This window comes from Mirounga angustirostris, unplaced genomic scaffold (assembly GCF_029215605.1).
Source record: "Mirounga angustirostris isolate CCGP_5_RB_7025 unplaced genomic scaffold, mMirAng1.0.hap1 SCAF_5, whole genome shotgun sequence".
In the NCBI taxonomy this organism is placed as follows: Eukaryota; Metazoa; Chordata; class Mammalia; order Carnivora; family Phocidae; genus Mirounga; species Mirounga angustirostris.
Genome location: NW_026991713.1, coordinates 53,000,403 through 53,026,532, shown reverse-complemented (window position 1 = coordinate 53,026,532; position 26,130 = coordinate 53,000,403). Strand labels below are relative to the sequence as shown.

Sequence of the window (26,130 nt, the reverse complement as noted above, 5' to 3'; positions counted from 1 at the left end):
AAATCTTTGTGACATTGTGTTAGGGAGCTTTCTTAAATGTGATATAAAAAGCACAATTGATAAAAGAATGAACTTTAAGCCGTTAATTGTGTTTGATCAGTAATAAATGATACTGTTAAAAGAATTAAAAGACAAACTATGGTGTGGGGGAAATATTTGCAGACTGCCTAGTTGATAAAAGACTTGTATGCAGAATGAAGAATTCTCAAAACTATATTAATGTAAAACCTAGTGGAAAATGTAGACAAAAGATTTGAACAGATGCTTCACCAAAGAAAATGGAGTTTTCAAAAACTGCAAAGATACATAGCATCATTAGTCATTAGAGAAATGAGGCTTAAAGCAACAATGAAGTATTACTGTATGTGTATCAAAATGATTAAAATTTAAATGAATGACCGATACCAAGTGTTGACAAGGATGTGAAACAAGTGGTGCTTTCATACACTGTTTTTGGAAATGAAATAATCAGGAAATTTCTCAAAAAGCTAAACATAAGTTTACTATAGGAACCAGTCATTCCACTCCTACATATTTACCCAAAAGAAATGAGAGTGTATATCCATACACGAATACTTACACACAAATGTTCATAGCAGTGTTATTTGTAATAGAGAAAATTGGAAGCAACCCCAAATGCCCATCAGTAGCTGAATGGATAAGCAAATTATAGTATATTCGTATAATGAAATCCTACATAGAGTTGAAAGGAATGAAGTATTGATATGTAAAAACAACAGTGGCTCTCAAGATAATTATGCAGTGTAAAGGAAGCCAAACAAAAACAGTGCATCAAATTTTTATATAAGATTAAAGAAAATGCCTTTAGTAATAGAAAACAGACATAATTTTCTTTTTTTTAGACAAATTAGATTTTATTTTTTTTTAAAAACATTTTATTTAAACTTAATTAATTAACATATAATGTATTATTGGTTTCAGAGGTACAGGCCTGTGATTCATCAGTCTTATATAATACCAGTGTTCATTACATCATATGCCCTCCTTAATGTCCATTACCCACTTACCCAATCCCTCCACCCACCTCCCCTCTAGCAACCCTCAGTTTGTTTCCTGAGATTAAGAGTCTCTTATGGTTTTTCTCCCTCTCTGGTTTCATCTTGTTTCATTTTTTCTCTCTTCCCCTATGATCCTTTGTTTCTTAAATTCCACGTGTCAGTGAGATCATATGATAATTGTCTTTCTCTGACTGACTTATTTCACCTAGCATAATACCCTCTAGTTCCAGCCACATCATTGGAAATGGCAATATTTCATTTTTTGATGGCTGCGTAATATTCCCGTGTGTGTGTGTGTCCCATCTTCTTTATCCATTCATCCAGACATAATTTTCATATATAATTCTACAAAATTCACATTAGTCTATAGTTGCAAAATACAGATAAGTGATTTTCTGGGGATAGAACAGTAGACCTGAATGGACAGGAAAGAGAGATTACTAAGGATTGCTAGGAAACCTTTGAGGGGGATGGATATATTCATCATTTTGGTTGTGGTGATGTTTTCACACTTGTATTGCTCTGTCAGAACTTAACAAATAGTTCACTTTAAATATGTGCAGTTTATTGTATATCATTTATGTATCAATAAATGCAGAAGTAACAAATAATCAGCTCTTCTGTGTTTAGCTTAGGGGTATTCTTTTTTTTTTTTAAAGATTTTATTTATTTATTTGAGATAGAGAATGAGACAGAGAGAGCATGAGAGGGGGGAGGATCAGAGGGAGAAGCAGACTCCCCGCTGAGCAGGGAGCCCGATGCGGGGATGCGGGACTCGATCCAGGGACTCCAGGATCATGACCTGAGCCGAAGGCAGTCGCTTAACCAACTGAGCCACCCAGGCGCCCTATTCTCCTCTCTTAAAAATAAATTGATTGTGGGCGCCTGGGTGGCTCAGTTGGTTAAGCGACTGCCTTCGGCTCAGGTCATGATCCTGGAGTCCCTGGATCGAGTCCCGCATCGGGCTCCCTGCTCGGCAGGGAGCCTGCTTCTCCCTCTGACCCTCCCCCCTCTCATGTGCTCTCTCTCTCTCTCATTCTCTCTGTCTCAAATAAATAAATAAAATCTTAAAAAAAAAAAATTGATTGTTTTATTTTGTCCATTAGATATAAAATTAATATTGGATTCTGATAGATAATAAAATCATATACCCATACTCTTAAATTATTGTGGAAAACAGCATAAAAGTCTTAATTTTTAAACTCTTCTTTCTTTTCCTAAGTTTTCTTCAAGGCTGTCTGTTAATAGTAGGAAGAAAATGGATGTTAGAGTAAACCAATTTGTATTTGAATCCAGTTTCTACAGCCTTCTATATGCGTAACCTGCGGCAAGTTAATTAATACCTGAATCTGTTTACTAATTAATTTGGGGATAGCTACCTCATAATATTGTTTTGAAAAGTCACCTGAGATAGCAGTGTTTTCTAGTAACACTTTGCACAGTACCTGCAATTTTCTGTATGTATGATCTTGGGCAAGTTACTCAGTTTCTCTAAAAATATTTTGCAATCTAAAATGGAGATACCTATCTTATAGGATTGTTTTGAGAACTGACTGAGATAACATGGTTGTTTACTGTAATATGTCTCATAGAATATGATGCATATAGGGGTTTAGAATATGTAAGTTTCTTTCACCTTCAGCAGACTAAAAATATGTTCCAAATTATCAGTTTCCCCATCAAGAATTTAAAATTACAACTAAGGTTTAAAAAAACTGAGCTTAAAAATTAGTGCTTGGTTTGTATTTGCTATTGAAGTTTGTATTATACAATTCAGAGTTTATCATTTCTGCTCTGTTCAAAGTTTAGTGTAATTTGGGGTGCCTAGGTGGCTCAGATAGTTAAACATCTGCCTTCGGCTCAGGTCATGATCTCCAGGTCCTGGGATTGAGCCCCATGTTAGGCTCCCAGCTCAGCGGGGAGTCTCCTTCTCCCTCTCCCTCTGCTTCTCCCCCTGCTTGTGCTTATGCTCGTGCTCTCTCTTTCTCTCAAATGAATAAATAAAATCTTAAAAAAAAAAAGTAGGTAATTCTGTGACCATTGATTAATCCTAGATGGAATAAATAACTTTATCTCAATCCTTTCAGAACTTTTCCTGCTTCTTGATTTATATTGTTACGTCTAATTAAGAATAGTGTGTTCTCATTATTGAGATGCTACTGAGAACAATTTTGCTTCCCATGTTTGTTAATTTAAGACTGGCTCAAATTGAGAAAATCTTCTTTATGTTGTATATAACTCGATGAACTATATCTGTTTCTGTACTTTGGAAATTCAGGTAAAAGGACCAGATAATAATAAATGAGTCTCAGATTAGGTCTGTCATGTAGGTATAACTCATGGTATTGCTTCTAGATGTCTGGCCTGCCCTGCACTAAATTTTTAGTTTAACCAGAATTTTGAAAATGATCATAGAATTAAAACCACATCTGAACAACTACCTCCACTTGAGATTTTGGGAGGAATCTAGATCGTGGGCCTTCTGGAATAATGATTTGTTTCATAAGACACGCTTTTGTGATTTCCATCATGGTTCCCAGCCCATGTGCTTTGGAGTCATTGTAAAAGGTTATCAATTTGCATCTGAATTTCCTTCATCAGCTAATACTAGAATAACCACTGTTACCTTGTGAGGGATCTCCTACTTTAAATATTTGGGAAACACACTTCTTTCAGATCCCTTGTTATTTTAAGAACTTAATAAAAATTATGTCTTTAAACACTGTTCTTTGACTACTGGTACACACTGAATCTTTTTAAAGCAACAGTTTATTTTGGAATATGTAGATTTATATGTGAACTTCTTCAGAGCTTTCTTCAGAACTCATTTAAATTCTTAAATTAGGGGCGCCTGGGTGGTTCAGTTGGTTGGGCGACTGCCTTCGGCTCAGGTCATGATCCTGGAGTCCCGGGATCGAGTCCCACATCGGGCTCCCTGCTCAGCAGGGAGTCTGCTTCTCCCTCTGACCCTCCCCCCTCTCATGTGCTCTCTCTCTCTCTCATAAGAAAAAAAAAAGAAAAAAAAATTCTTAAATTAGTCTCTATGAGTTTAAGTAACTTATGATATTTACGCTAAGGTATTTAGATATATGTACTATGGTTTCTTTTTTTTATTGAGTTTACTTTTTTCTTTTGCAGATGGTGATGCCCAGTCACTTAAGGAACATCTTATTGATGAATTGGATTACATACTATTGCCAACTGAGGGCTGGAATAAACTTGTCAGCTGGTACACATTGATGGAAGGTCAGGAACCAATAGCACGAAAGGTACATATTTAGAATAAGTGAATGAAAATATTTTTCTTGAACAGTTCACATTTTATTGTTAATTTAATGCCTTATGAGGCCTCATCAGTTATCTAGGAGAAAAAGACCATCAAAATGTTACTTTTACACTGTATAATAATAACAACAGCTAATACCTATAGAGGATTTACTATTTGCTAGTCACTGTTATAAGCAAATTATACATTATTAATAATTTAATCTTCACAGGAAACTATAGGGTAGGTATTATCTTCATTGTAGATAAGGAAATAAAGACAGAGGTAGAGAAAGTTTCAATTTAGAAACTTAGGCAACCTGTTTTCTTAATCACTGTGCTACAAGTTTTACAATTAAAGCCTAAAAACATTAAAAATGATCCATTATCTTTACTTTTTGGAACTAAAAAGTTACTAAAAAGTGAGGATCTTGTCATCATAGCAGAATACCAAATGTTTAAAGTAGCTCTGTCAATCTTATGTAAGTATTTGTTAGTGTTTCAGGTGGGGAAGGGGAAAGAAGGAAGTGTTTGGGGACCGGAATCTCTGAGCATATAATTATTTATCTGTGTTGGTTTTTTCCACACAGAAACAATTAAAAAGCCAAATTCCAAAACACAAGGGTACAAACCTAGTAGACCAAACCATACATGGATTTATTTGGAACTGATGCTACAGAGTAGCTATATTAACAATTTGTATGTATATATTGGTGGTTTAGGTATAGAATTAAATTCTATTTTCTAAATAGAATGTGAATGTACCTTTGATTTAGTTCAGTTTAGTTTTTTTTTTTTTAAGATTTATTTATTTGAGAGAGAGTGAGAAAGAGAACACGAGCAGGGGGGAAGGGCGGAGGGAGAAGGAGAAGCAGACTTCCCCGCTGAGTAGGGAGCCTAATACTGGACTCGATCCCAGGACCCTGGGATCGTGGCCTGAGCCGAAGGCAGATGCTTAACCAACTGAGCCATGCAGGCGCCCTAGTTCATTTTAGTTTAGACCCTTAACTTCACTCAGCCTTCTCTTATAGCTATTTCAAAATTAGGATTTCTGTCTTTTAGGAATTCTAGCCTTATACACATAAAATGACCTGTTGTTTTATCTGTATTTGCTAGAGAATTGAGTGTTTTGATCAGTTGAAGGGTAGATTGTTTAGCTCTAAAACTGTTTAGAAGAAGAAGTTATTCCTGGGTTAAAGGAAAATCTGTTCCTGGAATATCTTCAAATATGCTAACCTGTGTTACTTTAACTTTAATGATAAACTTATCTTTTTTCTGGGCGCCTGGGTGGCTCAGTTGGTTAGGCGACTGCCTTCGGCTCAGGTCATGATCCTGGAGTCCCGGGATCGAGTCCCACATTGGGCTCCCTGCTCAGCAGGGAGTCTGCTTCTCCCTCTGACCCTCCTCCCTCTCATGCTCTCTCTCATTCTCTCTCTCGCAAATAAATAAAAAATCTTAAAAAAAAAAAAAAAAACTTAATAAAGGTAGCATATTATACAATACAAGTATTTGGTATGGTAAGCAGACCAACTAATAATAATAACTTCATTGGCATTACTTTTTGAAAGAGGCCGTTTTGGAATTTCTTAAAATCTGTGTCTAATAGCAAATTAAAATAAGTAAATAAATAAGTAAATAAATAAAAATCATGAAAATTTCATACAGGTAGAAAAAAAGTTTCTCTGTTAGGAGGCCATCCATTTATTTTTAATAAGATAGTTTGAATTTATTCAACCTGTAAGATAATATTTAAGCTTTAGTGTGCATAAAATTAACCAGAGTTTTTATTAAGATGTGTCTTCCTCCCAAATTAAATTAGTAAGTCTGGGAATTTCCACCTTTACTTTGCCCCCATGTGACTCTTATGACAATGAAATTTACTTAAAGAATGACGTTTTTTTAAGGGTCTGAAGCCCAACTTTGAATTTTACTAATCTCTGATTGAATTGAGGAACCTAAGATTGGTAGACGTCATGCAGAACAAAGTAGTTAACCATCTCCCTGGGCCTCAAATCTCTAAAATATTTTGCTTATAGTGTCAGGCACTCAGTTAAAACAACAACAAAACGGGCAAAAATAAACATAAATGAAAAAGAAATACAGTGGAACCAAAATCCAAGAGAAGCAATAGACAGTAGAAACAGACCCATAAGGAATCCAGATAGTGGAGTTACCAGACAGAAACTTTAAAATACTGTGCTTATTATCTTTAAAAAAATAAGACAGTGGAAGGACAGAACTGTTAAGAACCAAATATAATTCCAGAACTATTAAGATCCAAATATAATTCTATAATTCTAAAATAATATGAAAAAATTAAGAAGTAAATACTCAGTGTTTGAGTTTTAGAACACTAAATAGAGCCACAGAGAAAATTTGTAAACTAACATCAGTAGAAAATATACAGACTAAAACTTAGAGAGACTGAAGGATGGAATGCATAGAAATAAGCAAAGACACTTGGAGCACAGGGCATAATTTTAGTATACATGTAAGCGGGCTCTTAGAAGGAGAGGAAAGTCAGAATAGGGTAGAAATAACACAGGAGTTAACAGCTGAGAATTTTCTGAAACTGATGAAAGGTGACATGCTATATAGAATCAAGAAATGCTGTGAAGGAGCACCTGGGTGGCTCAGTCGTTAAGCGTCTGCCTTCGGCTCAGGTCATGATCCCAGGGTCCTGGGATTGAGCCCCGCGTTGGGCTCCCTACTCAGCGGGGAGCCTGCTTCTCCCTCTCCTACTCCCCCTGCTTGTGTTCCCTCTCTTGCTGTGTCTCTCTCTGTCAAATAAATAAATAAAATCTTAAAAAAAAAAAATGCTGTGAAACCCGTGCTAAAAAAATAAATACGAACAAAACTATACCCAATAAAATTATTCAAAAGCAAAGGCAAAAAGATATTCCTAATAGTAGCCCAAAAAAAAGTCTATTACCTTCAAAGTAAGAATAAACAAATGATTTCTGAAGAGAAATGAAAGCTGAAAAATAACCAACCATCTTCAACATGATGAAAGAAAAGTAACTGCCAACTTAGAATGCTATAAGCAAGGAAAGGATTCTTCAGAAAAGGATCCTTCAGGTGGTGAAAAAAGCTATTTTCAGATAAACAAATTGATAGAATTTGTTACTAGCAGAACTGCACTAAAGGAAATACAAAACAGTCTTTAGAATGGAAGGAAATTATTCCATATGGAAGCTTGGAGACAGGAGAAAATGTAGATTGACAGCAGTAAATATTGTGAATAAATGTGTTAAGGCAGACTATTTAAAATGGTAGTAATTTCTTATTGAGATGAATATATGCATAAATTTAAAATATGTAATATTTGCATATAAGTTAAGATAGTAGCCTCCTTGGTAACCTCCAGTGAGCTAATCCTTGGGTAGTCACCTGTGGCCAGCAACATATAGCAGAAGTTATAATAGGTATATCACTTTCAAGATTAGATTTTAGGGTCAAGGGAGTTAAAAGGTACAAACTTGCAGTTATAAAATAGGTAAGTCATGGGGGTGTAAATATATAGCATGGTGATTATAGTTAATAATACTGTATTGCATTTTTGAAAGTGGCTAAGAGTAAGTAGATCTTAAATGTTCTCATCACAAGAAAAAAAAATTTGTAATAGGATGGTGGACGTTAACTAAACCTATTGTGGTGATCATTTCAGAACATAGACAAATATTGAATCATTATGTTTTACAACTGAAACTAATATGTTATATGTCAGTTGTACCTCATTAAAATAGAAGAGATCAGATTATAAAAGACACCTTGGCTCACACTTGGGTGCACACGCCCTCTTGCTCTCTCTCATTTCTCAGCCTGGGGACTTCAGCTGCGTACTCAGGCAGCCTGTAGCGGGGCTCACATGGTAAGGAACTGAGATCTCTGACCAGTAGAGAGAAATGGAGGCCTGCTAACAACCATGTGAGTGAGCTTGGAAATGAATCCTCCAGTCTCATTTCAGCTTTCAGATAATTGAAACCCCAGCCCACAGCTTGACAGTTCAGGAGACCCCAAGCCAGAACAACCCAGCTAAGCTGCTCCAGATTCTTGACCCTCAGGAACTATGTAAAATAATGTTTATTCTGTTAAGTCGCTCTGAGTTTGGGGGTGATTTAGTATACAGCAACAGAAAACTGATAACTAATTTGGTACCTGGAAATAGTGTGTTGCCTTTACAAGATTTGAACTGTGGTGGTGGCTTTGGAACCAGGCAGGGAGTAGAAGCTGTAAGAACCTGCAAGAGTATTAATGAAAGCCTAAGGTGCCTTGAATAAATTGTTAGTAGAATTTTAGACTTTAAGGAGGCTGCCAGTGAGGACTTACAGGAAAGTGAAGAAAATCTTATAGGAACCCATAAGAAAGTGATCTTTGTTATAAGGTCGCAGAAAGTTTAGCAACATGTCAACTGCAGTAAATTGAAAGGTAGAAAATATATCTGGTAAGCTGAATGATCTTCCAGAACTGCCTGGTTTTTCTTGTGCCTGCATATAATCGGATGTAAGAAGGGAGAGAGAAACTAAAGAAAGGGCTGTTAAAAAGGAGCCAAGACTTACTAGTTTTGAGAATTTCTGGCCCCTCTCAGATGACAGACAATGCTGAAACTATGATATGTTCCCAAGCAAAGATGAAACTCAAGGCACTGTCAGGAAAGCATGACCAAAAAAAGCCACAGGTACGACTGTAAAATTCTTCAAGACCTCAGAAAAATCAAACGTGGTGCCTCACAATACTGTTCAGACAAAAAACCCTTTAAAGAATTTCAGGGTATACTTTACACTTCCTTTCAATATGTTGCTTCTAAGAACTCTAGGGCTTCTAAGAAGCTTAAGAGTGTTGCCCTTCAGTCTTCTCAGCATAAACCCAAGATAGGACATATCTAGAGGACATTTGTGGATGTGACTTTTTGTCTAATGGAATGAGACTCCAGTGAGATCCACTGGAGACCTATGATGTTTTCAAGAAGCACTACCATCTTGGACTACAGAGACAGTGTAAAATCAAAGAAGTCTCCTAGACTCCTACAAGCAGGTGTCAGACTATTTACTCAACTGCAAACATGTGCTAACTTTTAAGAAAAATTATGACCCAGGAAGCAGAATCAAGTGTTGTGAAGATTCATTTTCAGGTAAGGGCAGAATAGGTCCTAATCAAGGAATTTTAAGTATTTGCCCAGGTGGATTTCAGAATTTCTATGGACCATTGACTCCTTTGTTCCTCTTTCCCCGGGGCTCCTTTTAACAGGAGTATCTAAAAAAAATTATCTTCTGCATGCCCCACCATTTTATTTTGGGTGTATGTGGGGCAGAAAACTTACCTTGAAGTTCACAGAATTATAGATAAAGAGGAACTATACTCAAAATGCTTAAGAAACTATACCTAAGGATCCTTATCTGCACCTGACCTGATATAAATGACAAGTTTCTGACTTGGAGTTGATGTAATAATGGGATGATACTAAGGGGGCTTTGCAGGGAGTTCATGTATTTTACATGTTGTGGGGAGGGACTGTGACTTATTGCCTATAGGCAGCCTATAGAGGCACTCACATAATAAGGAGCTAAATTCTCTGCCAACAGCTGGAGAGGATCTGAGGACTGCCAACAACCACATGATTGAGCTTGGAAGCAGATTTGAACAACATGATTAAGCAGCATGACCTAATTGACATACATTGCACTTAGTAAATGCAGAATACAAATTCTTCTTAAGTGGAATTTTTACCAAAATTGACCATTTGCTGGGCCATCAAGCAAATTCCACTATATTTCTAATGATAGAAATTATTCAGTGTATTTTCTGTCCCCAGTGGAATTTAGAAGTCAGTAACAACAAGGTAACAAGATTGTCTCCTAGCTATCTAGAAATGGAATAATATACTTCTAAAGTAATCCTTAGGTCAAAGAAGAAATACAAAATAAAATTAAACGTTTTAAACAATGATAACAATACGATATAAAAGTGACTAAAGCCATTCTTACAAGGAATGTGATAGCTTAAATGTGTATATTAGAAAAGAAGAAAGTCAAAATGTATTGTCTCAGCAAGTTAAGAGAAGAAAAGGAAATTAAGCCTAATCAAGAAATAATAATAAAAAAATAGACAATTGAGAAACAAAGAGGGTTTTAGGGGGGAGGGGGGATTGGTTAGCCTGGTGATGGGTATTAAGGAGGGCACGTACTTGTGCTCGCTTCGGCAGCACATATACTAAAAAAGGAGGGCACGTACTGCATGGAGCACTGGGTGTTATACGAAAACAATGGATCGTGGATCACTACATCAAAAACTAATGATGTATGGTGAGTAACATAATATAATAAAATTAAAAACAAAAAAAATAGACATTAATAAAATAGAAAAAACCTACATTAAATGAACAAAGTTGACTCAAAAAACAGTGAAGTTAGACCAGTAAAATAAAACACGGGTCCTGGCAAGACTGATCAAAATAAAATAATGCCCAGGGGGTTTGGAGGGGGGGTCACCAAACTTTTTCTGTGAAGGGCCAGATAGTAAATATTTATGAGCCAGGGTAGTCTCTGTGGAAAGTATTCGTCTCTGCTGTTTTGGGTGCAGCCATAAATGATATATAAATGAATGGACATGACTATGTTCTAGTAAAATGTTATCTACAAAAATAGATGGCGAGTTGAATGTAGCCTGTGGGTCATAGTTGGCCCATCCCTGATCTTGGCCCTGGTTAATTAATGCCTACCAACATCACAAAAAGAAGGGCAACTAGATATTATTTGCACCTTATTTAGAATATCTCACTACGTATGAAGTAGTCTTACTAAAAATTACGAGAATAAAAAGATGGTGAACTTTTCAGTTAAATGACATTTTAGAGATTTATCAGTCAATTACAGTGCATGGGCTTTATTTGGATCCTGATTCAATAAAAATGAGATGGGGACAATTTGAATATTGGCTGGATATTTGCTATTAAGGGATTAGTTTTATTTTTGTTAGGTGTGATGTGGTGTTAAGGTTCTTGAGTCCTTGTTTTTGAAGAAATATATCCTGAAATATTTGTGGATAGAATATTATATGTAGAATTTGTTATGTATTAACACCTATGATTTCATAGTTGAGTTATACTTCTCTACTTGTCTATTTTTTACCACTAGTAAGTATAGTACTCAGTAAGTGCTACAAAAACAAATGTAGCTACCTCCTCGAAAATAGTAAATGTGTCTGATTAGACCATGTCATCAAATTGTTTGAGTACCGGATTTCTTTAGAAGTAACTTTCTGTTTCCAAAGGGGAAGAAGTAAGCACTTGGAATTAAGTAAAGTTTCTGTGAAACTTTCATATGCCAATTTAAAGAGTACATTAGGTTTATCAATATATTTCATGACTTTCTACAAAATGCTGTCTAATATTTGCAGCAAAATGAACAAATTATATTTATTTTAATTCAATATAAATTTGTATTTCCTGCACTAATTTGTAAAGAGATTTTACCTTCATTGTGGCCGTCAATTAATGGAACTATTTTTATTTAGCCATAAGTTTTAAATTTTGGACAGGAAGCCAGATTTCATCTTATACTTGCTCTTTGTTATAGTTCACTTAGAAAAAATATTTTGGCGGTCACCTGTACTTCTGAAACATAACTATTATTTCTGAATATTCATGTTCCAGTCTTTTTTTTAATTTTATGTTAATCACCATACATTACATCATTAGTTCTTGATGTAGTGTTCCATGATTCATTGTTTGCATATAACACCCAGTGCTCCATGCAGTATGTGCCCTCTTTAATACCCATCACCAGGCTAACCCATCCCCCCACCCCCCTCCCCTCTATCCAGTCTTATTTCAAATGTGTATTTTAATGGTCATAATAATTAGGTAAGTATAACTTTGTACCTTGTTTTTTATAAGCCTGTTTCTTCCTGTTACACAGTCTTCATTATTTTAAATGGTTATTTTTAGTGCATTTTTAATGAAGTAGTAGACTTAATATAAACAAATATAGAGAAGATGTTATATAAATAAATAACCTACATACAACCATAATAACACTAATACATAAAAATGCTAATTACTTTTCTCTGCTGTGGAGCTACTGTATTCAAGCTTTAATTATTCATATAGTATGGTTCTTTCAAATAAAAATAGTTGGGGAGGACAAACTCATATTTTCTTTAAAAAAAACCCAGCTTTTTAATACACTGCTTTTGGAAGTAGTAAAATGTCTTATGAACATAATAGTATTTAGAGTACTGATGATGGGGGTTGTAACAATATAAGATATTGTTGGAGAGAAGAAAAAAATGGTGAGAAAAATCCTGAAACCCAATAAAGTGGATTTTGAAATAATCTTGGTGTTTTGTTTTCATTGTTTATAATGACTTTCTAACAGTTAAATCATTAGATTTTTTTTCCAGGAAAATATCTATTGGTGTTATGAAAATTAATCCTCATTTTTTAAAACTGTGCTTATTTAGAAAAATATATCAATATAAATAATAATGAGGGATTTTCTTTTTTGTTATTTTATCCTGTTTTGTTACTTTATCCTGTTTTGTTATACCATTACTTGCTTTGTTGTTGATCATTCCTTTTTTTCCCCCCTAAAAATGAGGCCTGTCAGCACCTCAGTTTTAGCAACCTACTATTGATTAGTATTAATATTATTTTAGGATTTTTACTCAGATATTAAGTCCCAGAGCAAAAATTTCTGATTGATAGGAATATTTGATTTCTGGTTTTTCTACTTAAATATAGCTACATGTAATCTTGTAAAATTAAATGATACAGAATCTTTTGCCACATTCTTAACCTCAAAATAAATAAGCATAAGAAATTTAAAACAAGTTTCATTAGTTAAGAGACAATTTATATATTAGTTTGTAAAATTAATTAAGAGAGAGGTGCAGGCTGTTGCCTGTTTTAGAAATGTGAATATAGCAAGTATAAATAAGAGAATATAAATGACGAAGTATTATAAAAATTAGTGTTAGATTCAACATTAAATATTAGCTAACCTACATTTGAATTTTTTGAGCTAAAACAATTTCCCTGCAAGTGAAAGACAAATTCTAAGGCCTTTACTGAACTGATGCTAAGCTTGTGAGTTACAGCAGTTATTTGGAGCTTCCCTGTAGCCATATTTGTCTAATGTATCACATATCAGGCTGATTACTATTTTCAGAAGCAGTATTCATGACTGAAATCCTACAGTTAACCTTTAGAAGATCAAAAGGAAATATACTTATTTAAAAGGTGACCCTAATATATACATATTTTCTCTTTTCCTGCTTTGTTGCTTGCATGTTTAGCAGCTTTTTTTTTTTTTTCCATTCGTTGCATAGAATTACTAAGAGTGTATTTAAAGGTCAAACAAAGTCATCTTAGGATGGAAAACTAACATATCAGTTACAGGCCATAGCTGAGTATTTTGGCAGCAGTAATTTGTGGAGTTATTTTAAAAGATTTATTTTAACATATAGAGTGATTTAACATACAGAGTTAGCTGTTGCTAACTGAAGTTTTATAAAATTTATCATTTTTAAAGGTTTTCTTCTTGGGATCAAGTACTAAAAGCTAGCAGTAGGTCTAGATCATTAATCAGAACTGTATTTACATTGGGGGTAAACTTTCTTATTATAAATACTGAATGAATTAATTATTTATAGTATACCAGAATATCTTCATAGATGAGTAGAATGCCTTTCCAAACTGTCTGTTAATGTTTAATATGATTATTCATAGTCTGTTAAATATTCCAAATATGTTTCTGGCTTTTTCAACTATTTAGTATCTCTTATTTCATATTAACAGTTTTTAATAGTTTTTTTTTTTTTTTTTTTTGGAGAGCTGCAGTTTTTTTCTAAAGCCTTTAGAGAAATATATTGAGCTATAGCTAACACTGATTTGTTCTGGTTTTTAGGTGGTTGAACAGGGTATGTTTGTAAAGCACTGCAAAGTAGAAGTATATCTCACAGAATTGAAGCTCTGTGAAAATGGAAACATGAACAATGTCGTAACTCGAAGATTTAGCAAAGCTGACACAATAGGTAATGCAAGATCCTCTTTGTTGAACCATTGCTATTAGAAATTTAGTTGTAATTCTATTTCTTATATGCCACTAGGATGATAACCTTTTTAAGGCTTTATACTTAAACATTACAGATTTCCATCGCTGATGCAATCAATATATCTTAGCCTAGAGTTGAATTATTTATCATGTCTAGATCTACTTTACATTATTAGATGAGTTTATTTGTGCCATTTTACTTTTTAAAAAAAATCAAATTATTGTTGAGCATTTGAAAAAATACATATGTTTGTAACCTGAGTATAAAGTAGAACTGTAAGTAAAAATAAAAACTTGATTAAATAAAAACTTTTCATGTAATGTAATATAGATATCCTCCATCATCATCATCATGATAATGTTTCCCCTTCTTAGCATGGAAAATGACAAACTTTTTATTTCCCTTTTTCCTGTTTATTCTCTGGGCTCTGAATGCAAATTAAGTAGCTACTTAGATAAGGCAGTAGGCTTAGCATTTTTTTTTTTTTAATTTTTTATTTATTTGCGAGAGAGAGAATGAGAGACAGAGAGCATGAGAGGGAGGGAGGAGGGTCAGAGGGAGAAGCAGACTCCCTGCTGAACAGGGAGCCTGATGTGGGACTCGATCCCGGGACTCCAGGATCATGACCTGAGCCGAAGGCAGTCGCTTAACCAACTGAGCCACCCAGGCGCCCTAGGCTTAGCATTTTTATGACAAATTGATTTTTTTCTTTTTTAACAATGAGTAGTAGGTTAGGAAATTATAGTCTCAAATACAAATGTACCTAACTCCCACTGTATATTTATAGATCTACATATACTTATATATTTATGTATCTACACATCTAAGTGCATATTGAAATGTGGGGGTTTTTTGTATTTAAAAGCCACATTTTAATTTAAGATCAAGAACGTGTTGAATGAGGATGCCTGGGTGGTTCAGTCGGTTAAGCGGCTGCCTTTGGCTCAGGTCATGATCCCAGGGTCCTGGGATCGAATCCCGCATCGGGCTCCCTGCTCGGTGGGGAGCCTGCTTCTCCCTTCTTTTCTCCCCCTGCCCATACTCACTCTCTCTCTCTCTCTCTCTGACAAATAAATAAATAAATAAAATCTTTAAAAAAAAAAATGTTGAATGAGATGTTTTTAAAATAAATGATTATGGATTTAATAACAGAATTACAGTATTTTTTGATAAATCACAGCTCAAAATAAAAATTATAAAAGTTATTTATTTTCAAGTAAAGTTATTGGAAAACAAGATTAGTGGTAATAACATTGATCTTGTTGGAAAATGTAAACAGTGGAGACATAGCAGTTAATGCAGAACTTCTCAGCAAGAAAAAGATTAGCAAATTTATGTATAGCTTGCTTTGTTAAAACCACTCGTTATGTATACTTTGGTTAAAAGTAAATAAAAATATTTACTTTTTTTTTTTTTTAAGATTTTATTTATTTATTTGAGACCGAAAGAATGAGAGAGACAGAGAGCACATGAGAGGGGGGAGGGTCAGAGGGAGAAGCAGGCTCCCTGCCAAGCAGGGAGCCCGATGCGGGACTCGATCCCGTGACTCCAGGATCATGACCTGAGCCGAAGGCAGTCGCTTAACCAACTGAGCCACCCAGGCGCCCCTAAAAATATTTACTTTTGACTTTCACAAATATATTTGACTTTTACCACTTACCCATTTCACAGCAGAAGATACTAACAAACCTATATTTTTCATGAAATAACATCATCATTCTTCAGTACCCAGTGCTTGATTAATCCTCATGTTTTTACCAAATAGAATATTATGTATGAATTTGTTTTCCCCCTCTTTATTTACCTAGAACATTTATAAGTTTGCAATGCTGTTTAGTAAACTCATCTTTCTAAAATGAATGCTTAAAATAATAAGAATTCCGTATATAAATGTCATTTTATTATATTAATAGAATTTCTAGGTTTGTGGAACATATTCAGGAACATAAAACGTTTCTACATTCTAAAAACTGAAAGTTTTCAGTATGTATAGAACTGCACTAATCATGATATTAAAGTATGCACAATAAGAATCATCTGTCCAATAAGGGTAGTCTGTTAAAATTAAATCAAAAACTAATGTCTGAAATGTTCAGCTGATTGGAATATAAATGAGAAGCTACTTCTTAAAATACTTCATACAGATAATGTTTTCTAGTTATTTTAAAAGTTAGATATTTCCTTTTCTCCTTACCTAATTTCTGTAGAAAAATTATGTATAAATATGAGACAATCAGAAATCTTATTTTAGAACATTAGTTCACTGAATAATATTTTTAACTCATGAAGATCAGCTGGTTTAATTTCTGAATTCCGTACGAGCATTATGGAGTTCTATTAAGTACTATGTAAGAATCTGTCAAAGAATCTCTGCTTCAAAAAGTTTATAATTTGCAAAGATTTTAATCAGCATAGTTTAAATTTACTAATACTTTAAAAAGCTACATACATTGTATATATGCCTTAAAATTGTAAATGAACTGAATTTTTATATAGCCTAAAGTTTCTTACTTTAGATTAGAGCAATGTTTGTCAAGACTATGGGTGGTCATTACATATTTTGGGAGTAAAAGAATGGAATGAAAAATATCAGAATAGAAAATGGCAACACATATGTGTATATTGGGTCACAATTTCTTACTGTAGGTCTTAGTTTTTAAGAGTCTGACTATATTAGAGCAAGTTTGCTTTCTAAACAAAAGTTTTTGCTAAAATTAAACTGAGAATTTTAGAGACTTCATGATTATAGTTATCATAGTAGTTAGCCATTGTGGAATACTTACTATGTTTTTGGCACTTCTTAGGAAGCTTCTTATTTAAACCTCAACAATACTGTATCCTCTTTGGTTAGGGGATGAAGTCGAGACTTAGGAAGGTTAAATAACTACTTAGGTTCACCCTTGTTCCAAGTGAAAGAGTCCGTATTTGAACACACAGTCTCATCTCTTAGTTGCCGCCTTATACAATCTGTGCAAAAGTTAATTGGGCTGATTTTGTTTTTCTAAAGGAAGTGACTGTTGAAATAATAAAATATTGGGATAATAGGAGATATGGGATGTATATTTTTCCCTTGTGGTCTCATCTTAATTAAAAATGATCCAAATACATACATAAAACATAGCTATATGTTGTATAAATAGAATTAAGAAGTAGAAGTACCTGTTTTCTGTTTTGCCAAGTTAATAAAATGTCTCATTTTCAGCTAATACTACCTACACTGACTTTATAGTTGCCATAGGCAGGATCTAAATAATTAACTTCATTCAGAGCCAAAATATCTTATTTCTCTCCTTAAATTGACATACTTGGGTATAGAACATCTTCCAATTAGAAATATAAAATTTGTTTTTTTATTTTTTCTTTAAGGATACACTAAAAAAATAATTTTTGTTGGGGCGCCTGGGTGGCTCAGTTGGTTGAGCGACTGCCTTCGGCTCAGGTCATGATCCTGGAGTCCCGGGATCGAGTCCCGCATCGGGCTCCCTGCTCGGCGGGGAGTCTGCCTCTCCCTCTGACCCTCCCCCCTCTCATGTGCTCTCTCTCATTCTCTCTCTCTCAAATAAATAAATAAAATCTTTAAAAAAAAAAAATAATAATAATAATAATAATTTTGTTGTAAAACTTATTGAAAAATACTTTATGTAAAATTTATTAATAGAATTGCTTAACTTATTAAATATTCTTACTAGAAATTTTGTCACAACAATTTAATTTTATTATATGAATAATATTTTTCTAACTCTGTAAGCTTTTCATTAACTGCCTAATGGAATCAGATTCATATATGGAAAAATCTACACACACTCTCAATACTTTGAGATTCTCAACTCAAGTGATCTTAATCTGTATCCAACTTCAGGCATCAATTCCCTAGCTATACCCTAGCCTGTCATTATCTATAACTGCACCTGGCAGATCTCAATTTAAACATCCTGCTTTCTGGCTACCATTTACTCTGCTCGCATTCTCGCTTGACCCTGCTACATCAGACATCCAAACCTGCCACTTCCTTGGCACTGCTTCTATGATGGTTTCTAATTACTTCCACATTGATAAATCTAATGGTAATTTCAGTCTTCCATTTTCTTAACCTGCCAGCAAAAATTAACATACTCACTTTTCCATCTAGAAATAACTTCTATTTACGTGGCTTCCATGGCACAAGTTTTCACTGCCTGCATCTTCTCAGAAAATCTGAAAACATCCTCTTCATATTCCTGATCTCAAAACATCAGGGTGTTGCCATGCGTAGTCCTTTAATTTCTGGCTTCCATGGCACAAGTTTTCACTGCCTGCATCTTCTCAGAAAATCTGAAAACATCCTCTTCATATTCCTGATCTCAAAACATCAAGGTGTTGCCATGCGTAGTCCTTTAATTTCCTCTTTTCTTTGGTGATTTCCTTCGGTGCCCTAGCTTTTTGCTTTCTGCATATTGATATCTTTTGAATGAATTTATATCTCCTGCCCAGAATTCTCCCTTAATTCCAGTTTCAGTCATTCCATAGCTTCACTTCTGTCTGATAGGAATCTCAAGATATAACATGTATGAAACTAAAGTCTGTCCTTCCTCCTCCAGAAACCTGCTGCCTGTCATTCTTCCCCATCTGAGTGATCACCACTTGTATTCTTTCAATTGCTCAGGCTAAAAACCTTGGTATCATTCAGATTCTCTTTTTCTCACCCTGCGTGTAATCTAGCAGCATATCTTCTAAGCAGTTCTTCAAAATCTGTTCTCAGTCTAACCACTTAACATTGCTTCTCCCTTAGTTTTGATCGCTGCAGAAGCCTAGTCTCCTACCCTTAACATCCTGCAGTTTTCCACTAGCAGCAAAAATGTGAGTTAAATCATTCCACTTCTCTCCACTTCTCAAAACTCAGTTGCTTCTCTTATTACTCAGATAAAGCAATACTTTCATAGCTCACAAGAGTCTATATAAAGGTCTCATTTCTACCTTGCTCATTTCACTTCAGCCACATTGGTACACCATGCTGTTCTAAAACAGGCCAGATACATTCCCACCTCAGGGCCTTTTGCACTCCTTTCTTCTCCCTGTAATATTCTTCCCCAATGTGTGAGTGGTTTACAAAACTCAATGAAGAGGAAATTCCCATGTCTGTATGTATTGTATTACATATGTAAATATCTGTGTATATTAATAGATAAGTGTCTGAAAGAAGAAATAAACAAATATTAACAGTGGCTCTCTCTATAGACATTTTATTTATATTTTCTAAATTTTTGCAATGAGCAAGAATTATTTATGCAATCAGGAAAAAAGTACTCATTTTTATTAGAAAGACTAAAATGACCTCCCTTCCTCAGCTTCTTCCTCTAGCCTCCTTCCTACATAATGTTCTGTATCTTGATCTGTGTGCTGGTTATGTGGGTGTGTCCACTTTGGAAATTTATCATTATATACTAATGACCTGTGCATTTACACTTCAATAAAAAGAACAAAAAAAATCCACCAAAATAGAAAGCAGTACTGTTAGTATATTTTATGTAATTATTTAAATATTCTGGCTAATTTGCTCTTAAGTTTTCAGATCCACCTTAAGATTTCCTATTTATTTAATACCTTAATGAAAATCTCATTGACTATGACTATTAAAGAACTTCAGCTGCTAAATAGGGCATAAACAGTATTATTAGACTAAATTTAATGATGTAGGATTTCATGATGTAGGATTTCTTCAGAGAACATGTATTATTAGGTTTAGTATTTTAATGTTTCTTTCCAAAACTAACCAGGTATTCTAAAATGTATTTTATAATTCTTCATATGTCATTAGGTGTTTTACTGTTTTCTTGAGTCTAAGATAGGCAGGCAAGTTATTAACCAGAATTCAGCAGATTTAATAATATTTTCTAATATCTCTTTTTCATGTTTTAAAGATTCATTTAACTTTGTGGCACTGAAACTTAATTACATCTCTATTCTCCAATATGTGGGTACTCCTGTGTCTTATTTTATAGCAAGTTAAGCTGCTCCAGTTTAAAAAAGGCTTTTCCACTCACATAAATGATTTAGAAATAAGGAAAATATATAGTTTTACTGTGAAAACAAATTTTTACCAATACATATATCCCTTCAAAGAAGGCACTTTCCTTTGTGTCCATATATTCTATTTAATTTTAGTTAACTATTCAAACTGTAAATAACCTAAAATTGGTTGTATTACAGTTAAAAATATTTTCTATCTACAGCATCTCTGACTCATACTTTTTCTAAATCATAAACATATCATCAGAAGATATATTGAATTTATAGTGTGTAAATAGTTAAAGGTCATCCTGTATAATATAAATTATACTGTGGTGTTATGTGATTGAACTCTTCTCCCTTGAGAGATCTTAGTTTCCCCAAGTAATTATCTGTCAGAGTTATAATTACCATTTTGTTCCTAAAAAGCACACTGGGTTGTCTTTATTGTTCTTTATATATGTCCTACATATTTGTTCATCTATTCTTGCTATTATATCAGTATTTTAAATTTAGGATTTTTATGCTAGTGAGCACTTAGCTATGTGTGGTATATTTTAAAATATTTATTATGTTTATATATCTTTCCTCCTTAAATCTAGATACAATTGAAAAGGAAATAAGAAAAATCTTCAGTATTCCAGATGAAAAGGAGACCAGATTGTGGAACAAATACATGAGTAATACATTTGAACCACTGAATAAACCAGACAGCACCATTCAGGATGCTGGTTTATACCAAGGACAGGTATTGTTTAGCAGTACTGTTTATTTTAAGCATACTATACATGAAGCTTTTTGGAGTCACAAACTTTATTAATATCTTGACAATCTATAATGGGTTCTACTGTCTCTGGCTTCGTCTTTCTAACTCATCTCTTCCCTATGCCTGTTGATCACTAGCAGTAAATTTTACTTCCCTCCTTGAGCTTGAGAATAACCTACTTTTTAAAAAGAAATTATTTTCCATCAATAAAACAGCTGATATAATAATATGGGTCTGCAAACTTTCTATAAGGAATCAAATAGTAAATATTTTTGGTTCTGTAGCCTGTATGGTCTCTGTTACAACTACAACTCTTCCACTGTAGTAACACAAAAGTCATGGACGATATGTAAACAACAGGCTTCATTTACAAAAGCAGTCAGTGAGCTAAGTGAACTGTACTTTGCCAGGCCCTGGTAAGGTATCAACCTCCAATTTGGTCTTTCTTTATAATATAATCCAAAGAAATGAATGTGTTAAGAAATGAAGACATTTAGACATACTCAGCAAGTCCTACTGATTCTACCCTCTAAATATTTCTTGAATTAATCTATTCCATTCTCAGCCCTGTCTTTCAGTAGTGTCTTAACAGGTCCCTCTGTGTCTAGTCTTTTGTATGTCCATTCTCAGTCTTCCATATTTCTGTTAGAACACTCTTTCTAAAATGTAAACCTCGATGTTTCTTTATTGTAAACCTTTCCTGGGTTCCCTAACAATTGTAGAATAAAGTCCAGGCACCTTAACACAGCATGTAAGTCAAGGTTTGACCTTGTGGCTAGTCTTCCAGCATCTTTAGATTATCCTTGCCTCATGATTTATACAATGATTCATACAATACCAAACTGAACTGCTTATAGTTCCCTAAGCATACTATGCTATTCCCAACTCCTGTGCTTTCATCTGTGTTATTCCATCTGCCTGTTGTACCCTTCTTCCCAGTGCCTGCATCCTTCCAGCAAAAAGTCCTTTTAAACATCAAAATATTCAAATTAACCACTCCATTCTATCATGTAGTCTAATCAGATCAGATTGTTCATTCTTCATTCTTCAGATTCCAGCCTCAAATGTCACCTCATCTCTTCAGCCTTTCCTGATCTGTTTTTCTCAATATGTATTTGAGGCATAAGGAGTTTTCTACTTTGGGGAAAAAATTACTCCCTTAACTTCATAATGATTTATGTATATGTCTTTTGTGACATTCATTATGTACTTTATTTATACGTTGAGCTTTTCCACTAGACTTTGAGTTCCTTGTTTTAGGACTTCGTGTCTATTTATTTTTGTTTTTATTTTTAGTATCTAACACAGCCTGGTCCTCTGATATATGGAGATTTTTATTTTGTTCTGTTTTATTAAAAGTAGTTATTGACAGGAGCACCTGGGTGGCCCAGTTAGTTAAGCATCTGACTTCAGCCCAGGTCATGATCTCAGGGTCCGGTATCGAGCCCTGCATCTGGCTACCTGCTCAGTGGGGAATCTGCTTGTCCTTCTTCCTCTGCCCCTTCCCCTGTCTCTTTCTCTCTCATTCTCTCTCTCTCTCTCTCAAATACATAAAATCTTTAAAAAAATTATTATTGACATCAGTATTATGATACAAGTTGTGAAAAAAACCCAGAACAACTGAGGAAATTAATTTTTAGTAAATGTCTGCCATATGTCATGTATCGTAATAGGCTATAAAAACAGTGATTTTCATGGGACACCTGGGTGGCTCAGTCGGTTAAGTGGCTGCCTTCGGCTCAGGTCATGATCCCAGGCTCCTGGGATCAAGTTCCGCATCAGGCTTCTTGCTCGGCGGGGAGCCTGCTTCTCTCTCTGCTGCTGTTCCCCTGCTTGTGCTCTCTCTCTCTCTCTGATAAATAAATAAAATCTTTAAAAAAAATAAAAACAGTGATTTTCAGACTTATTTTAGCTATTATAGTCTTAAATGAAATCTTGCAAAAAGTACTATGTATTATAATCAAAATTTGAGCTAACCTGATTAAAGCTGGAGTAAGGAACTCGGAACTCTCATGGTTAGGTAACACCCCGCTCCTTAGCCAGCCAGTTCCCTCTTTCACTCCTTAGTTACCATCTGTAGGTCTTGAGATAGTTCCAGGAGTACAGTTTGGAATACATAGAATCATTTCTTTAAAACTTTTCAGTGATTGAGCCTATGAAATGGTTTTTATTCTATCCATCATGTGCATTAGAAAACTGAGGCTTAGAGAATTTAAGTAATTTGATGTTCTTGATAGGAATGCATTTATCAGATTACAGGTGACAGTATATTATTTTAATAAGAAGAAGGTTAAATATCCTTACTAACATTTGATCTTTCAAAATAAGAATGTTTCAAAGAACATGCTTTAAATTTTCCAGATTTTGCAAGTTATTTTCTGACTGATGATAAATGAACTAAACATTATCCTGAACTTTTTTTTTTAAGATCTATTTACTTATTTTAGAGAGAGAGCAAGAGCGAGCAGGGGGAGGGGCAGAGGGAGAGAAAGAAAATCTCCAGCAGACTCCACACTGAGTGCAAAGCCCATCTCAAGGCTCAGTCTCACAACCCTGAGATCATGACTTGAGCCTCAGTCAAAAGTCAGACTCTTAACCAACTGAGCTACCCAGGTGCCCCTGTCCTAGACTTTTTAAAATTTTTACTGAAATTAAAGTAAAATGAAACATCAGAAAATAAAACAAAGATACATTATTGAAGAGTTTCCCTCCCAAAATGGTGGTCTTTATCTCTTTCTCTTCCCTTAAGTGTGTGTGTGCACACACACACACATTTAATTTAATTTTGAAAACTTTCTAAGAAAATTCTCATCTTGGAAGTTTTAACCATGAGTAAAACTTCATTCAGAAAATAAAATATTGGGCGCCTGGGTGGCTCAGTTGGTTAAGCGACTGCCTTCAGCTCAGGTTATGATCTCAAGGTCCTGGGATCGAGCCCCACATCGGGCTCCCTGCTCAGAGGGGAGCCTGCTTCTCCCTCTCCCACTCCCCTTGCCTTGTGTTCCCTCTCTTGCTGTCTCTCTCTCTGTCAAATAAATGAATAAAAATCTTAAAAAATAAATAAATAAAATAAAATATTTGAGTAAAGGAGTGAATATTAACATTTCTGATGGCCTTCAATATTAATATCTGTGATTGTAAAAACATGAAATTTTAACATATATACTATTAGGAATTAAATTGTTATGGTTCAACTTTATTTATTTATTTGATTTTTCAGTTTTAGGACCTTCTATTAAAAAGCACACTACAAACAATGATACTAAATGCATAACTTTGAAATTCTTTGTAACTAAAGTCTTTCATTTTGTAACTGATTTGTCTTCCAAATGACTATGAAGTTTATATATATGCACATATATATGCATAGTATGAAGTATGTATATACACACACACAAATTTGTAATGCTTTAAATGTACTTCAAGGCATGTTTTCTCTCTATATATATGTAGTTCATATCTAGGTATCTTAATAAGTTGCAGTAATGGAAAACTCTTCAGTTAAAAATCACTTACTAAATTCAATTTTACAAAAATACATAAATATATGATTATATCAGAATGATATCAGAAAATTGAGGAGAATGATTAATTGTGATAGGGATGAGGAATATGATTAGGGAGGGATTAGGGTAGTAAATACACAGTGTTCTTATTCTTTATATGCTATGTATACTTCATACATGTTCTTTGAATATAGGAAATAGTAATTTGTTTTTCCTTTTTTATTTAAATTCAGTTAATTAACAAATAATGTATTATTCGTTTCAGGGGTACAGGTCTGTGATTCATTAGTCCTATGTAATACCCAGTGCTCATTACAACACACACCCTCCCCAATGTCCATCACCCACTTACCCCATCCCTCCACCCACCTTCCCTCCAGCAATCCTCAGTTTGTGTCCCTAGATTGAGAGTCTCTTATGGTTTGTCTCCCTTTCTGATAACTTTAATATTTTAATTAGTGTACTCTTTGAACAAGCTGGTTCCATGAATTTTTCTGTTGATCAGATCTTTATCATTTGTTGTATGTATTCTGAAACAGTCTTATATTTTACATGGTTAGGATCCAAATGCCAACTTATAAATGGCCTGAAACATTCAGTCCACAAAAGTATTTTACCAAGAGTATGTCGAGTAGGTTACAAAATTGAAACTTTAAGAGTTGAAAGTGAATATCTAGAATGTATTCAAATTTGTAATGCCTTGAATTTATTTCAAGGCATGTTCTTATGTTATACTTCTCCCATGGAAATTTGGTTATTAACTTCTTATTGACATTATCACATAATTTCTTTTGCTTATTTAGTTATTTTTGCTTAGTTTCTTTGCACAGACTCACACATAGCAAAAACTGGAAAAAAGCCTTTTTTAAACAAGAAGATAAGAGGAAGGATTCTGTTATATTTTAGAATAAAGCATAGCTCTGCCTTGCCCTGTACTTTACATTTATTAGAGTTGCTTTCTGCCTTAACCATGCTGCAGTAAGGAACTTGAATCTGATTCTCACAAATGTGGCTCTATCATTTATACATTAAAAGATTCTATAATTTACATAGTAATAATGTAAATAAAGGCAAATTTTAAAGCCCCAAATAAATTATGTATAATCTGTAATTTGGAATTATCTGTGTCACTGTTTTTCAGGATTTGCGTAATAATAGCCAAGATTATACATCAGTATTTTTAACAACTGTGACCATTTATTGAACATCTGGGGTTTTTTGCATAGTACTATGTTACAGCCTGCAAATAGAAAAGAAGTAGAAAACATATTCCCTAAACTCAAGGAATTTATATTCTATTTATATTGCCCAGGTTTGGCATCAAAATGCAAATACCTCTTCACCTAGTCTACTCTGTCCTTTAAATAATTCCAGATTTACTCTAGCTTCTTAGTGTATCCAGCTAATCTTCTAAAGCTATTTTAACTTCAACTTTTTAAGGAAAAACACTCTTCTATTGTGTCATATTTACAGGTGTTAGTGATAGAACAGAAAAATGAAGATGGAACATGGCCAAGGGGTCCTTCTGCTCCTAAGT

At 34.2% G+C, this 26,130-nt stretch overlaps 1 protein-coding gene across 8 annotated transcripts in view; it reads left to right on the top strand.

Moving 5' to 3' along the window:
• Positions 1-26,130, top strand: part of USP15 (ubiquitin specific peptidase 15) — a 127,975-nt gene that overhangs the window by 26,580 nt on the left and 75,265 nt on the right. For 7 of the 8 annotated variants that reach the window (XR_010411483.1, XR_010411484.1, XM_045873066.3 and 4 more), the window contains 4 exons: positions 4,158-4,288; positions 14,189-14,315; positions 20,924-21,069; positions 26,067-26,128. Coding sequence is in view for 6 of the 8 variants with exons in the window: in XM_045873066.3 (XP_045729022.2) it covers positions 4,158-4,288; positions 14,189-14,315; positions 20,924-21,069; positions 26,067-26,128 (466 nt within the window). In the remaining 2 variants the exon portion in view is untranslated. Of the gene's footprint in view, positions 1-4,157; positions 4,289-13,194; positions 13,522-14,188; positions 14,316-20,923; positions 21,070-26,066; positions 26,129-26,130 lie in introns of those variants that run through there. The other variant, XM_045873067.3, reaches the window with a different exon arrangement.